The sequence below is a fragment of the Rhinolophus sinicus genome, linkage group LG06 (assembly GCF_036562045.2).
Source record: "Rhinolophus sinicus isolate RSC01 linkage group LG06, ASM3656204v1, whole genome shotgun sequence".
NCBI lineage: Eukaryota > Metazoa > Chordata > Mammalia > Chiroptera > Rhinolophidae > Rhinolophus > Rhinolophus sinicus.
This window is the reverse complement of record NC_133756.1, coordinates 10,875,008-10,889,202: the sequence shown is the minus strand read 5'-3', so window position 1 is coordinate 10,889,202 and position 14,195 is coordinate 10,875,008. Positions and strand designations below refer to the sequence as shown.

Below are 14,195 nucleotides of genomic sequence, written 5' to 3'. Positions count from 1 at the left end.
TGACAGCTCAGCTTTTCACTTAAAATATTTAACATTTATACCTTAGTTTTTTATCTTAAAAAAAAAAAAGAGATGTATCATCCTGCCTGGCCTCTTTCCTTCTAGGGGCAGATGAGAAGGTTGAGATGGTGGATGGAGGTGAACACAGCCCATAGAAAGTAAGAGCAGAGGTCCTTTCATGAGCACTTACTATGTCCCAGGCATTGGGCCACACACCCAACACATATGATCTCAGGCACTCCTTACAACCACCCTGTAAGGTAGGTACCATTATTATCCCCACTTTGTAGACGAGGAAACAGACCCAGAGAGGGGTAGTCACTTGCCCTAGGTGACATAATTGGTGGCAGAGCCAGTTCTTGAGTTTGGGAGCAGGAGCCCTAAGCTCCTACTTGGAGGTTAGCCTAGCCTTGCCTCTCCAGGCTGCCTTTGGCCCTGCTCTGCTCTGCAGTTCTGGGTCTAGAACAAGGCAATCTCTGGGAGGACAGAGCTGAAGCCGAGCGCCCAAGGGCTCCCCCACACCCCCCCACACCCCAGCTCCCCTGGAAGCCATCTTCTCAGCCAGGTGCCTTTTCATCCTTGTCTCAGGTCACAGAAAAGGGGAACAGGCCCCATGCCCAGTACCACCCCCTCCCTGCACCCCAGTCTCAGGACTCCAGGCCGTTTCCCATTTCTGCTTCCCACTTTCCCCCACCCCTGCCTGTGGCCATGGCCTCCTCCTCTCAAGGGCCTCAGGAAGGATGCCTCTGCCTCCTCTCGGTGGAGCTCGGCAGGTCTGAGGCACACACCTCTGACCTTCCATCCTCTAAAGGCCAGCTCAACCCCCAAGTACAACGCCACCTCTTTAAGGGGCTCACATTATATTTTATTGATGTGTTCATGGAGGCAAGGACTTTCCACTTCAAATGTTAACATTACACACACCCACCACCCCATGTGGAAGGGTGAGACGATGCCAAGTGTGGAGGTTGGGGGAGCAGAGGATGGGGTCAACACAGTCCATGGACCCCTGGCAGGGGCGATGAGATTGGTGAACTAGGGGACAAAAGGAGGTTAAAAAGCATCTTGCTTATTACTAACATGAAGCCTCATGCCAGGCAAGAGAGCATGGGTAAGGCCTCATTGGCTTAGAGGAGGGGCCCTTGGAGGGCAGGCACACAGTGCCCAACTAGCCAGCCAAGGCCGGCACCCCAGGGACGGGGCGGAGGTGGGGAGCCTGTGCAGAGGGCCTCCAGCCTCTGCTCCCCCGCCTCCCTCCCCGCCCTGAGAGAAAGGAGGGTTTGGGCTTCAGCCACGGACCACGGCCGTTACCGGCAGCGTCTCCTTAAACTACAGATACAATGTGCATCAACAGGGTGATCGCTTCTGACCCACTTGGGCAGATGGCTAGAGGTGCCAAACGGGCCAGAACCAATCCTACAGTATCACTGGTTTGTGGGTTCCCTTCCCTACTTTAATCCTCCCTCTGTCTAGCCTCCAGGGTGGGCCTCAGGGCTGGGAATGGGTTGCTCGATAGCCCACAGCCCAACCTGACAGGCCTCGGAGGGCTGACAGGGCTGCCTACTCACTGAGGTGCTGGTTCTTGTAGGAGAGTATCTCCGCAGCCAGCTGCTGGGGGTCCAGGAGCTGCGGGAAGCGCCCCATCACGGCCTCTACCAGGCGTGGGGGGAAGACACCACACAGTTTGGTGTACACACTGGCTCGCTCCTTGGCCAGGCTGCCTGCCCCACCCCACGGGCCCCTGTCAGCCCCTGGGCCTGGCACCTGGGGCTCCTGGAGCACTGGGGTGGGTGGGGGAAGCTGGTACGGCTCAGACCAGTACTCTCGAGGTGGAAAGGCGGCTGGTGAGGGTGCATAGTCAGCAGGGACACTGAAGTGGCCAGCACCCACGGCCCGTCCGAAGGCAGAGAAGGCTGGAGTGGCCGGGAGCTCAGCCCCGTAGGGGCTGTAGCCAGCATAAGGGCCTCGAGGTGGGCCCGGCTCACCAGGGCTTCCCCCTCGACTCCCCCAGAGTTCTGGCATCAGGTTCTCCAGGGAGCCAATGCCCGAGTCCAGGCAGTCCTGGGAGGTGTACGGGAGAGAATCCAGGGTCTGTGAAAACCAGTCCGTGAGCCCAAAGCTGCTGCCACTGCCCCCACTCGGTGGGAGGCTCCTCCCTGCAGTCGTGGGGGCCACGGTCTGGGTCAGACCCTCTTGGTGGGGCCCCAGGGATGCCTGGGCTCCTAGCTTCTTTCCTTCTAGGCTGCACTGCTCACGCTCTGTAGGCTGAGAGCCAGGCTGAGATGGAGGTGAAGGCTGCCGGCCACTTCTGTCCTTGCCCGCGGCCCTCGGGGGCGAGAGGAGGGCATTGGCACGCAGCTCGTCAGCCACTGAGCGCTGGGGGCGGCTTGGCCGCTCTGGATGGAAGAACCGGCACTTGATCCCGTAGGTGCACTTCCTCCCTGGAAGAGAAGGAAGGGGGATTGTAAGCAGGGGAGCTGCAGAACCAGGGGTGGCACAGAAAACTTGGGGTTAAGTGGTCCCCAAGAGGAAGAATCTAGGGCACAGGTCAACTTAGGTGAGAGGAAAGGGAAGGAGCGAGAAAGGCAGTGGAGGGTAGAGCGGGTCTCTTACCGTAGGGACATGGCTGCTTCCTGTGCTCGGCCGTGAGTGGCTTCTTACGCAAGAAGTTGTCCAGGCTTGGCCCGTGACGGCCCAAAGGGTCATCGGGGGGCATGAACCTGAAGAGCAGGTGGGAGACATGAGAACTTCCAAGTGCAGGTAAGGGGCAGGACAGCAAGCCTCCCTCGGGAGGCTAGGGGAGCAGCTCTGGAAGCTGGTGCCCATCCAGCAGGACGTGCCTGGGTTCCGGGTGGGACTGCCCCAAGGGAGGGGAGGAGAGCCCAGTCGAGGGCTATACGTAGCTGTGGGCGACTTTAGAGCAATCCTTGTTGCTGGGAGCTGAGGCGGTAGGGAGGCCAGCAACCTTAAAATCTGACTCTAATGCTATATCCACTGGCCTCTGGTCGGAGAGTCAGTGCTGGGAACCAGGGAGGCTTTCTTGGAACCACTGACCACATCCTGTTACAAACGCTGCTGCTCCATTCCCCAAAGCAAAACTCTACCCCGGCCTGGTCCCAGCCTGACTCTTCTTATGTGGAGCCATGTCCCTCTCACTCCCAAAGCTGCCTGGATCCAAGGCCACTGCCGCCCAGCAGAGCTCCCCCAGCCCCAGCCCACCCCAGGGCACCTCTGGTTTCCCCTCAGGACTCAAAGGCCATCAGCCCGCCCCCCACCCCCTCGGGAACTCACTTGTCATTGACGAAGGAGTACATGAGCAGCCGCTCCTCGATGAAGCGCTTCCACTCCTGCCGCTCACCCTGGAGGTCCCGGTACGTGTCATTGGAGACCACCACCCCGTCGGACTCGAAGGCCAGCTTCACGATGAAGCGGTCGTCGTAGCACACCACCCGCTTGCCACCAACACGCCGCGACGGCGTGAACACCAGGATCTTCTTCTTCTCCAGTTCCCGCAGGATGTGCTGGTCTGGGAGGTGGCAGGGGCACAGGTCAGGGCCCAGCCTGGATCCAGGGCCAGGCCTGTAGGGCTCCCTAACCTGGTGGCTGGCACAGCAGCTCCTAGCTCCAGGTGCACGAGGACAGGAAGTGGCTCTGCTGAGGCCACTCCACACCCCAGCCGCTCACCTGGGCCTTGCACATAGTTTGCTGCCTGAAAACCAAGAACACCTAAGAACGGACCTGGAGGTCAGCTCAACAAAGGCTCTGGAGCGCAGAGGTGAGCCTTGTCCTTTCCTTCGGGACATCAGGTCTGTTCCTGCCTGTTCACAGGTGGGCTTGGCTTGGTGCTCACCTAGCCGGCCTCACAGGGGTCCATGAATGAGCCCCAGTTTGAGTGGGGCAGGAGACCTGTCTCGGCTCTGTGCCCTGAATAGCCGGGACAAAGCTACCAGAACCCATCCAGAGGGGGACACTTTTCACAGCCAGCCTAGCCCCATGTTTCAAGACTTCTAGGGACACACACTCAGTTTTTTACTCTCAAAGGTTGGGGTTCTTGTTGTAAGAACAATGGTAACAGCTAGCATTTATCAAGGATTTGCTATGTGCCAGGCACTCTTCTAAGCACTTACCATGTATTAACTCATGCGATCCTCATGACAATCCTGTGAGGTTGTCAACTCCCACCCATGTCTGAGGTGAGGGGTACGTGAGGGGTACCTGTCTCAGCAAGGTGAGCCAGAGCCAGGATCCAGAGCCCACAGGCTCAGCCACCACACTATGCTGCCTGTGCCACTGGGGATGTGAAGAGCATCCCACCATTAGGTGAGGGAGGTGTCCAGTACTCAGAGGCAGAGGCTGCACAAAGTGACCTCCAGTGGTCACTGTTCAGAGCAGGGATGCTGAGAACAGCACAAAATGGGAAAAAGAAATGCTGGTCCCTGCTTGAGGCCTAGATGTCATTGGTCACACCCAAAGGGTCTTTCCTGGGGAGAATCAGGGCTCCTGGGGCGGCAAGAGCATCCCTGTCCAGAGGTACCATTCACCTGTAATGGGCGCATCAGGCCGAGGCTGCTCCTTCCTCCAGGATGGTACAAATACTGTGATGTCTGTGTGGCCCCGCTCCAGAAACCAGTTTACAGCCAGCAGGATGCCTCGGCAGGAGAAGACCTCCTTGTTCCCATGGCTGGGGGGGGAAAGAAGGGTTGGGGTCAGCCCACGGGGATGGCTCACCTGCTATCCTCTAGAACCGAGCAGGAGGGAGGTCCCACTCTAGCCCCTGCCCTGGCTCAGGCCACCGCCTTCCGGCTGGGGCCCAAGGCTTGCATTCCCTCCTGGTTCTCACAGTGCCTGGGATGGCCAGACCTGGGGCTTTCCCTCATATTCCATCTCCCGACAGTGAGGAAACGCCCAGGAATCTGGCAGCACTCGCTCCCCATGTGGGGGAGGGTCAGGCTGCTTGCAACACACCTGGGGGTGGGGGAAAGGAACAGGAGACTTCTGGTTCCTGCCCCACCCGAGGGTGCTGGGACCAAGGGGACACAGATGTACACATGCAGACTGAGTCACCACCCCTCCCTGGCCTGGGGGTGGGGTTGCGGGAGGCGCCTGCCCCAGCTCACTGAAGAGAAACCAGATTGCTGTGGATTAAAGTTCAGTCCTGCACACACTGGCGGAGCTGGGCTAAGGGGCAGAAGCCACGAGCCCAACCTCTAAGGCAGGCGGGCAACACAGGTGGAGGAGGCTGCCCAGGAGCCTTTCAGTTTGAAAGTGAAAGGATACTGCTTTTCCGCTCAAGACCGCCAGTTCCCCAAAATGCCTGCACTGCCCTGTACTCTCCTCACCACTCTCAGAAAGGCATAACCCGAGGCAGAACGACTGTCTGGACAGGAGACTCAGATAGCAGGAGAGCTGGGACATGGGACATGCCCCTGCCATGGTCTCATGACCAGACCTCACCTCATCCTAATGGGGTCGGATCCAGAAGAAAGCCCTGAGGTGCTGCTGGGTTGCTCTGACTCAGTTTCTCTACCTGAAAAATGGGCCTGGCTGTCTGCAGCCTCCTTAAGAAGGCCCATCTCAGTGGGACAACTTTCCTGTTTGCTTGAGACCAAAGATAGTCCAGCAAAGTGGAGGGTCCCACTGGCTTCCTGGGAGGGTGAGCGGGTGGAGCTCCCAGGTAACACTGAGTATGGTGGAAGGGCTCCAGGACCAGGCTTGGAGGGGGGCTGGAGGCCAGCTGGGGGATCCCTCCCCAGTAGCCCCTGCCCCTCACTAACCCCTCAGTGAACAACTCAGACTCTTATATTTGGCAAATAAAACAGAATAAACGTTACGCAAAAGAGGCAAGTCCATGGCCGACCACATCCTGTGGGTGGCTTGGGGGGTGGGGGGTTTGATAGCTAAAGCCCCAAGAGAAGGTAGAGAGGGAGGTTGGGCGGCTGGGGGGGCACAGAGGCTGTCTGGAGGTGAGGCCAGGGCTCCCAGGTCTGAAGTTCTCTGTAAATTGTAGGGAAGCAAAGTTCAGCCTGGAGGCAGTGCTCACCCCGCCTGCTGGGGCCTCCCGACCAGATGCACAGCGATCAGCCTGCTTACGATAAAAGTTAACATTTACTGAGAGCTCGGAGCCAGGCCCTGATCTGTGTGTTTATAATGACTCATCAGCAAGCTTCTGAGGAGGGTACTATCATTAAAAGGCTCCTTTCCCCTTTATTCAGATGAGAAGAAGGTGGTCCACAGAGGGCAACGAGTTGCCAGCATCATGAAACAGCGATTGTGGAACAGAGATGCAAACCCAGAGCCTGTGCTCACAACCACCATAGCTGCTGACACTCAGACAGGTGGCAACCCTGACGGTGGGGATGGAGTGGGGACTAGCGGGTACCAAGCTCCTATGGGAGGCCAGGTGCATCTCACACCTCCTTGCTTCACCCTTATAAGACTAGCGGCAATGAAGGAAACCAAAGCTCTGCGATTCATCTAAGATCTCCCAGCTAGTGGTAAGAGACAGAACTTGAATCCATGTATGGGACCACTGGATTGTCTTCCTGTTCCCAACAGCAAGATGTGAAGTTTACTTAGGAGAAAAAACGAAAAGCTCCCAAACTTGAATTTGAATAATGTTAAGAGGGAGGGCAGGCTGGGCACAGGAAAAATGATGCATCTGGCCAACTCCTGCTCCTCCATCAGGACCCATGTGAGGCGTCACCACCTCTGAGAGGCTGTCTCTGACCTTCCAGGATGGGTCAAGTTCCTGGTTCGTCCTCGTAATACCCATTGTATGAGAGGGACTAAAATTAGCTGTAGGAGGCCTCCGCACCTGGGAGGACCACGTCTAGTGTTCTGCTTCCCCTATCATATTACTCCCTTCCCTGGGCCTTCTGTCCTGTGTCCCCAAGACCACGAGGGTGTGATCGTCTCTGGCTGGGCTTCCTCTCTCAGGCATGCAGTCCGCACAAGCATCCACCTACCTCCTTCTGTACACATGTGTGTACATGCATATGCCCCATCCTAGGCCAACATCTTCAAGCCCTGGGACTTAGTGGGATGCCAGGGTTTCCAGGGCAGCATTCTGCCTTTGGGCATCAAAAACCTTGGCTGCTCTCAGCTGCCCCAGCCTCCAGAATATTCCCTTGGCAGGTAGTCAGAGCCTTACTCTTGGCAGAAGTAGACCAGATACTGCCCGTCCAGGCCGGGAGTGCCGCCCTACAGCTAACTTTAGTCCTTCTCACTGCAACGGAAGAAGCTCGGCTGGCACAGGAAAACCAGATATCCTCCCACTACCACCACAGTCCTGTTTGCCCAGGTCAGGGCCCCCCAACCTGGCTAACTAGACACTGGTAAGGCACCTGAGTACATAGGAGACTCCTGCTTAGCAGCTCCCACCCTAGGACAGAGGCCAGGGCCAGGCCAGGCTACCCAGGTGAAAAGATCTGCCTGGGCTGGGCCCAGCTAGAGAAAAATTCCCTTAGAAGGAAACAGAGGTGAATTTCCCCACGATTTGCATATGGTGGGGGCTGGCCCGCCTCCCCTGTGGGGGAGGGGGCGGCAAGGCAGGAACACAGTAGCAGCTGAGACAGGAAGTTTGAGGCTGGAATTCCCCTCTTGCTATGGCCCTGAGCTCAGAAACCCCCAGCAGCTCTGCCTCACCCGCCAGCTTCTCCAGTCACCCAGCTTCTCCAGTCACCCCGCCTGGCCTCTACCACCTGCCCCTCCTTCCTCTCAAGCCCCTCCTCCTGCCAGGATACAAACACACACAGCACATGGCTGCCCCAGGGCTCAGCACTCTGGCCAAAACCCCTGGAGGAAGGAGTCACAGACACATCCTGGCTCCTTGCCCAGCCACATGTTGCTGGGGCCTGAGAGGACCCCTAACGCTCAAAGCCCAATTTGTGATCAGCTGCCACTGGCATGTGGGAGCCAGCTTTACCCAACTTTCCACCCAGGCTCAGCCCATTTCAGAGATGGGAATACTGACTTAAAGGTGGCTAAGGTGGGACAGGACCAGCCAGACAGCTCTGACTTGGCCCAGCTGGGCAGGGAGTGGAGGGGTGGAGGGGTAGAGGGGGCCAAGGGCCTCGGGGCCTCAAGCAGCCCACCAGGCAGATCCAGGAGAGCAGCAAGTGAGGGAGCCCTCCAGTCTCTGTGCCTGGAGTCTCTCTGGCCATGCCCACAGGAACTTTTCCTTGTGAATGATCTGCCAGCCCTGACTCACCAGCCCACCTTAGAGGGACTGAGAGAAGCAGGGCTGGAGGGCAGAGCCTGGACTGAACAAGGGTCTGGGCTCCCTGGGGTCAGGAGCAACCCTGGCCCCATCCCACCCCATCCCTGTTAAAGCATGGGGGGAGGGGTACTGGGATTGGGTCCTGGCTCTGGCCCTAGGGAGCTCCCAGAGCCCAGTCCAGCCCACGTGGCTCCAGCCAAATCAGAATGGACCCAAGTCACAGCTCACCTGACGCCAAAGCATCAGGCCACCCGTTTATATCTCCCACACAGAGCTAGGTCCTCGAGGTCACTCTTGGTCACAACTACGAAGGCCTCCATAGCTGGGCCTGCTTCCATGCGAGCCCAAGTCTGAGATAGGCCTCAGAAGCCCCAGCTCCTGAATAACTGTACTCACGACTACTATTACTGCTCCCTGAGCGAGCTCTCTGCAGGCACTGCATTCACTCCTCACAACCGGGGGCTGGGTTGGCCCTGTCTTACAGATGGAGGAGGAACGAAGGCTCAGAGAGGAGGTGACTCCTGGCTCCTCTAAGAGTGAGCGGGAGCCCAGTCTGATTCCTTCCACTGTACTGCCTCATGTCACAGGAGAGAACAGACAGTGCTTGCCCTTGGGGAGAGACAAAGGGCATAAGGGGAGCTCTGGAGACAGAGGACCCGAGTTGGAATCCTTGCTCAACCACTTCCCAGTAGTGTGACCCTGAGCAAGTCTTTGATCCCCCGTCTCATCCCTAAAACATTCCTAGCCATCCTACTTCCAAGGATGACAGGAGCCTCCTGGCACGCAGTAGGGCCTCAATAAGGAGCTTTTCCTCCCTCTAGACTAGTGTGTGAGAAGAGGTCAACTCCTTTCCAAAGTCCCCTCTACCAGAGGTGCAGAGACCCACCATTCCTGGCCACATCTTGGCCACAGAAGTGACACGTACCTCATGGCCACGTTGCTCCCGTCGATGACCACTGGCCTTAGGTCACTGCTCTCCTTGTCCTCCTTTGGGGTTGAGGGTTCCAGGATAGGAGCCTTAGGGGTGCCTCCACCTCGGGGGACCAGAGGGGGCTGAGGGCAGGGGTCTGGTGAGGCCTGGCGCTCCCGCTCAGCTGCTGACCCATGTTTCAACAGCTCACCCAGCACTGTGTTGGTGTCCGCCTGGACCCCCAGCTTCTGCAGGACGCTGTGGATCTCAGCAGATGAGTAGCCCAGCTTCCTGAAGAAGTCCACCTTCATCTGCAGCTCAGTAGTGGCTGCTTCCTCAGCAGGGGGCTCCTGGGCCGACCTGGGGGTACCTTGGTAGCTGTGGCTGTCTTCAAGTTCCCACAGACTCATGGCGGGGGCTGGCTTCCTGGGTGGGCCTCTCTCCACCGGCCACTCACAACTCAGACTGGTGGAAGGCACCTGTCACAGCTCCTTGTAGGACAACCACAGGATTAGGGATGGGGAATGGCTCTCTCCCATCCGCCCCACCTAACAGGATGAGGCAACACTGGTGACACTGTGCAAATCCATCTTCCTGTGCTACCTCTGTTAGTCCTCTCAAAAGTGCTCCCAGCTAGGGATCATCGTTTGCATCGTATAAAGGATGAAACTGAGCCACAGCCACTAAGAACTTGCTCAAGGTCATCCGGCTGTTGGCTGATGACGAAAGGATTTGAACTTAGGAAGTCTAAATCCATCTCTATCCCAAGCTCAGTCCCACAACAACTCTGGGGACCCACAAATCTTGGGAGGTCTCAGAGAACCTCGCCGCACAACCACAGCTGCGGGGCGGGGCGCTGGGATGGAAACCCCGGGCTGGAAGTGCGTTGCGTCTGTGTGTGTGGGGGGGCGGGGGCTTCCCCACTGAGGCCATCGCCTCCGCCTGCCCGTCCTGCTCACGGAGCCAGGCCCAAGAGGCGCAGGGCCGGTGGCCAGATTTCTGGACCGGGGGAGGAGAACTTTCCGGGGAGACCCACAGGCGAGAAAAGTTGCTGGGAAACTCTGGTTGGCCGCCTACCTCGGTGACGCGGAGGCTGTCCCAGCTCCGAGCTCCGGAGCTTGGTCCCCCTTCCCCTAGGTTCCTCCAACTTGGGCTAAGTTGGAAGGGGTCCGAGGATAGGCCAGGCCGGAGAGGATCGGCCCCACGTCCCTCCTCGTCTGGTGTATCCAGCCGGAGCCCTCCCCGCCCCCTCCTCTGCCCGGCCTGAGGCCCTCGCCCTCGCCCTCGCCCCTGCCCCACCGCGCGCAACTCACCCCGCCGTGCGCCGGCCGCAGCAGGTGGCGTCTCCATGGGGCCGAGTCCCAGGAGCAAGGCCCGCGGCGCCTTTATACAGGGCGGTGGGCGGGGAGCTTGCGTTAAGGACCTTGACGCGGAAGCCGGGCAGGGGAGGAAGAGCAATTCGACCCAGGGGGCGGGGCGGCCACCGCCCCTTCCTGCTCCGCCCCACCGCCCGCCCCGCCTTCGGCCTTGCCCCGCCCCTGCCCCGCCCCTGCTTCTGGTCCCGCCCCCGCAGCTGAGGGCTCCGGGCTCCGCCGGGAATAGGGGCGGGGGACCAGGGGAGGCAGCCCCTTCCGTGGGTCTCCAGGCCCTGGCGGCGAGGAGATGAGGAGGGCGGGAGTGCACGGCCCGCATGCGGAAGGTAAGCACAGGCTGAACCAGCCACAACTGACTGAGGTGCGTACATAGATGCAAGGACAGGTACAGCCATGTACGTTCAGATACTTGACAAGTACTCCACGACTGACTAAGGTACAGTCAGAGACGCACTGAGTGAATCAGGTACACAGAGGTTGGTCCACGCACCCTTGGAGGTAGGTTCTTAGTCATAAAGACAGGTACGCTCAGACAGGCACTTTTCAGATGGAGACAGGAACACTCAACAGGTACACCATGACTAGAGCAGGTACACAGAATCCCCGAGCTGCACTCAGGACCAGGAGTTTTCTGAAATGAGGACCTTACCAGGATAGAAAGATAGGTACATAGAACTAGCAGATACACAATTAGGAGGCGGAAAACCAGGCAAAGAACGTGCGTTTACACCAGTCACCATGTGAGTTTTCACAGCATGCTGTCTTACACAGCTGTGAAACTCACAGAGGCCACCCACCCCTCCACAAGAATGCTTTTAGGTTCCCAGGTCAACCAGTCATGATCCCACGCTGAGCGCAGCACTTTACAATATCTACCTGTGGGCTTAGGTGAGGAAGAAGACAGAGGTTATTATACCCGTTCTACACTTGAGAAATTCAGAAAAGGCTAATTGCCCCAGCTGGAAAGACTCGGAACCAGGACCAAGAGCTCCCATTCCGGGGCATCAGCTGCCAGCCACCTTTACCACTTTGAAACCACCAGTGACCTAGGGAAGAGGGGAGACTCTTCTGGTGGAAGGGTGAGGCCTGGGACCTGCTTTCAAGTGTGTGTGTGTGTGTGTGTGTGTGTGTGTGTGTACAAAGGGAACAGAGAACCCACAAGCTAAACGACCAGTTTTTGGCAGTGCTACCAGCTCACTTTGCAAATGGGGAAACTGAGGCCCAGGGAGCCAAAGCACTCAATACCGACTGTATCCTGTGTGAGCCAATACTTTACTTACATTTTCTCTGCCTTATCATAGGTAGTATCTTGTAAGGTTGGTATTAGTGTTGTACCTAAGAATTGTTTATTGTAAAAGACACCACATAGTCTATTCATGGTTAGCTTAATGGATAATAATAATAATAAAGCATCCATGTATCTATCACCGAACTTAAAAAACAGACCTGTGCCAATGCCTTGGAGGCCCTCTGTGTGCCTCCTCCATTGCATCCTCCTCCCCTCATCCTAAAGAGCCACTTGGCTGAATTTTATTCTAATTGTGCTAATCATTTCCTTGACTTTCTTTTAGTTTTATCACCCTTGTATGAATCCCTAAATAACATTGTTTAGTTTTGCTTTTTTTTTGCTTTGTGCAAATGGACTCATTCTATATGATTATGTGACTTCCTTTGTTCATGCAGCATTGTTTTTAAAATCCATTTTCTATTACCTATGTACCTATAATTTATTTACTTTACTATTGAATAACATTCCATTTTAGAATATACCGCTGGTTAGTTATCCATTCTCCTGTTATTGGATGTTGTTTATAGGATGTTTTTGGTTTTTGCTATTACAAAGGGTGTGCTTTGGATATTCTTGTACCTATCTTAATGCAGTTGTAAAGTTGAGGAAACGGCTGCTCAGAAATTCAGAAAGGTGAGGTCACCTGCCCAGGGTCCCGGAACTGGTGGAGCTGGAAATCACACAGCTCTCTCTGAGGCATTCATCTCCACGTTGACACCTGCTTATTCTGAGACCACCCCAAAGAAGGAGGGAGTGTGCATTTCTAGCTGGGTCCTGACGCTCTTCCTCTCGACTTGCCTGACCCTGTCTAGCCAAGTCCCTGCGTTGTTGCCTGGTCATCTTTAAAGACCCCAGAATGTCCCTTCCTCTGTACCCCCCAGGGACATAACCAACCACCTCCTCACATGCTCACAGCCACTCCCGATCAGTGCTGTGTATGCTGCACCCCTCATCTTCCCAATAGCCCCTTTTAGACTTGAGAAAAACTCCGTGACAGTAGGCATTTATTTATTGTAGTAACTACCTTTAAGATAGGACCAATCTTAAGTAATGAGTCTAGGTTAATAATCGTGATGACAATTCACCCACAGCGATAATGCCTCACATGTATGAAGTACTCACCAGGCGGTGGGCCCTGTGCCAGCACCTTGCAGGCACTCCGTGCCTTTGTATCCGCTTCTTCCCCAGCCCAGGAGTGTCCTCCCTCCCCACTACTGCTTGGCCAATTCTATTCATCTTGTTGATGATGTCACCTCCTCTGAGGCCTGCCGGGACTCTTTAGATGCTGAGTTGCTTCCTCTTCTGTGTTCCCCCAGTGTCCCCATATGCTGGGTTGTGGTTGCCTCCCTGAGACGACCTCTGGGGCCAGGACTGGGCTGGGACTCCGTTAGTGCTCCCAGGCTACATGCTGCCCAGCACTGTGCCAACGGGAGTCTGAGGGACATCGATGAGTCATGCAGCTCCTGTGCCCTCCCAGAGTGAGTGCAGTTGCACTCTCTTCCAGCTCATAAAGGCTGCTCTTGTCCAAGAAGCCAACTCTTATGCAGAACCCATTGCTGCTCCAGGGAACTCCTGCTCCACTTACAGCTGAATTTTGCAAACGTGGGCCCCAATCCCCAGGAGTCCTCTGGATTTCATGGTGCCCAGCCCACACACGCCCCCCTGCCTCTTGCATGCCTGTCTCAGTGGCTGAGCTTGCCAATTTCCTTCCTGGAAACTTCGTGCTCTCCTGCCACCTGCCTGCACCTGGCCAACCTAGATGAGGTCTGCAGAGCTCCAGGACTGGTCACCCCCTGGGTGTGGGGTGGGTGTGGGGGGAAGTCTGGAGAGGGAAAGATTCCAGGAATTAATTACCTTGGCCTTTGGTAGCTCCACTGGATGTCTCTAGGAAGGACGCGGGGCATTAGGGGACCTCTGTAGAAGTCCCCAACTCTTAGCAGAGTGGCTGCAGAGGTTAAATTCAACAAGGTCTCCTGAAAATGGAGAAAGGGCCAAGTCCCTTCTATGTTCCGAGGATCCTGGTATATTTGCCAAAGATTTGTTACAGTAGAGCTACAAACACTGAAGTATGTCTTAAACTGTAATTGAGCAAATTAACTTTTTTAAACATGTAGTCAAATGCAGTGCAATATATTTGGACTATTGACAAGATGATTGAAGGATTTGTTTTTTAAAATTTATTGTTTCCCTGGTGAAAGGGCAGGGGCAGAGAAAAGGTGAGCCTGGAACATCTTGTGGTACCAGAGTTAGGAAGTGCTCAAAACACAAAAAGGATGGGGGGGGGGGGGTGTGTGTGTGTCAAAGGGATCCAGGAGCCAAAAGCTCCCAATGGCCAAAACTGCAACAATTAGAGCAATACAATAAATAACGGAATATTCTATTGTAACCCAAAGCATGAAATACATA

The 14,195-nt window shown here is 56.1% G+C and overlaps 1 protein-coding gene and 1 long non-coding RNA gene across 6 annotated transcripts in view; one reads left to right on the top strand and one right to left on the bottom strand.

Annotated features, from left to right (window-relative positions):
- Window positions 1-843: 843 nt before the first annotated feature.
- On the bottom strand, window positions 844-10,577 carry ZC3H12A (zinc finger CCCH-type containing 12A). Its single transcript, XM_019726547.2, has 6 exons — window positions 10,442-10,577; window positions 9,144-9,619; window positions 4,542-4,681; window positions 3,292-3,526; window positions 2,614-2,720; window positions 844-2,441 (listed from the first exon to the last, which is right to left on the bottom strand). Exons 2-6 carry the CDS (start codon window positions 9,536-9,538, stop codon window positions 1,561-1,563), a joined length of 1,758 nt encoding a protein of 585 aa, XP_019582106.1. The 5' UTR covers window positions 9,539-9,619; window positions 10,442-10,577; the 3' UTR covers window positions 844-1,560.
- Window positions 10,578-10,692: 115 nt separating this feature from the next.
- The window catches only part of LOC109444847 (uncharacterized), a 34,279-nt gene continuing 30,776 nt past the window's right edge, over window positions 10,693-14,195 (top strand). For all 5 annotated transcript variants that reach the window (XR_012497141.1, XR_012497137.1, XR_012497138.1 and 2 more), the window contains exon 1: window positions 10,693-10,827. This is a non-coding gene — a long non-coding RNA (uncharacterized LOC109444847). The remainder of the gene's footprint in view (window positions 10,828-14,195) is intronic.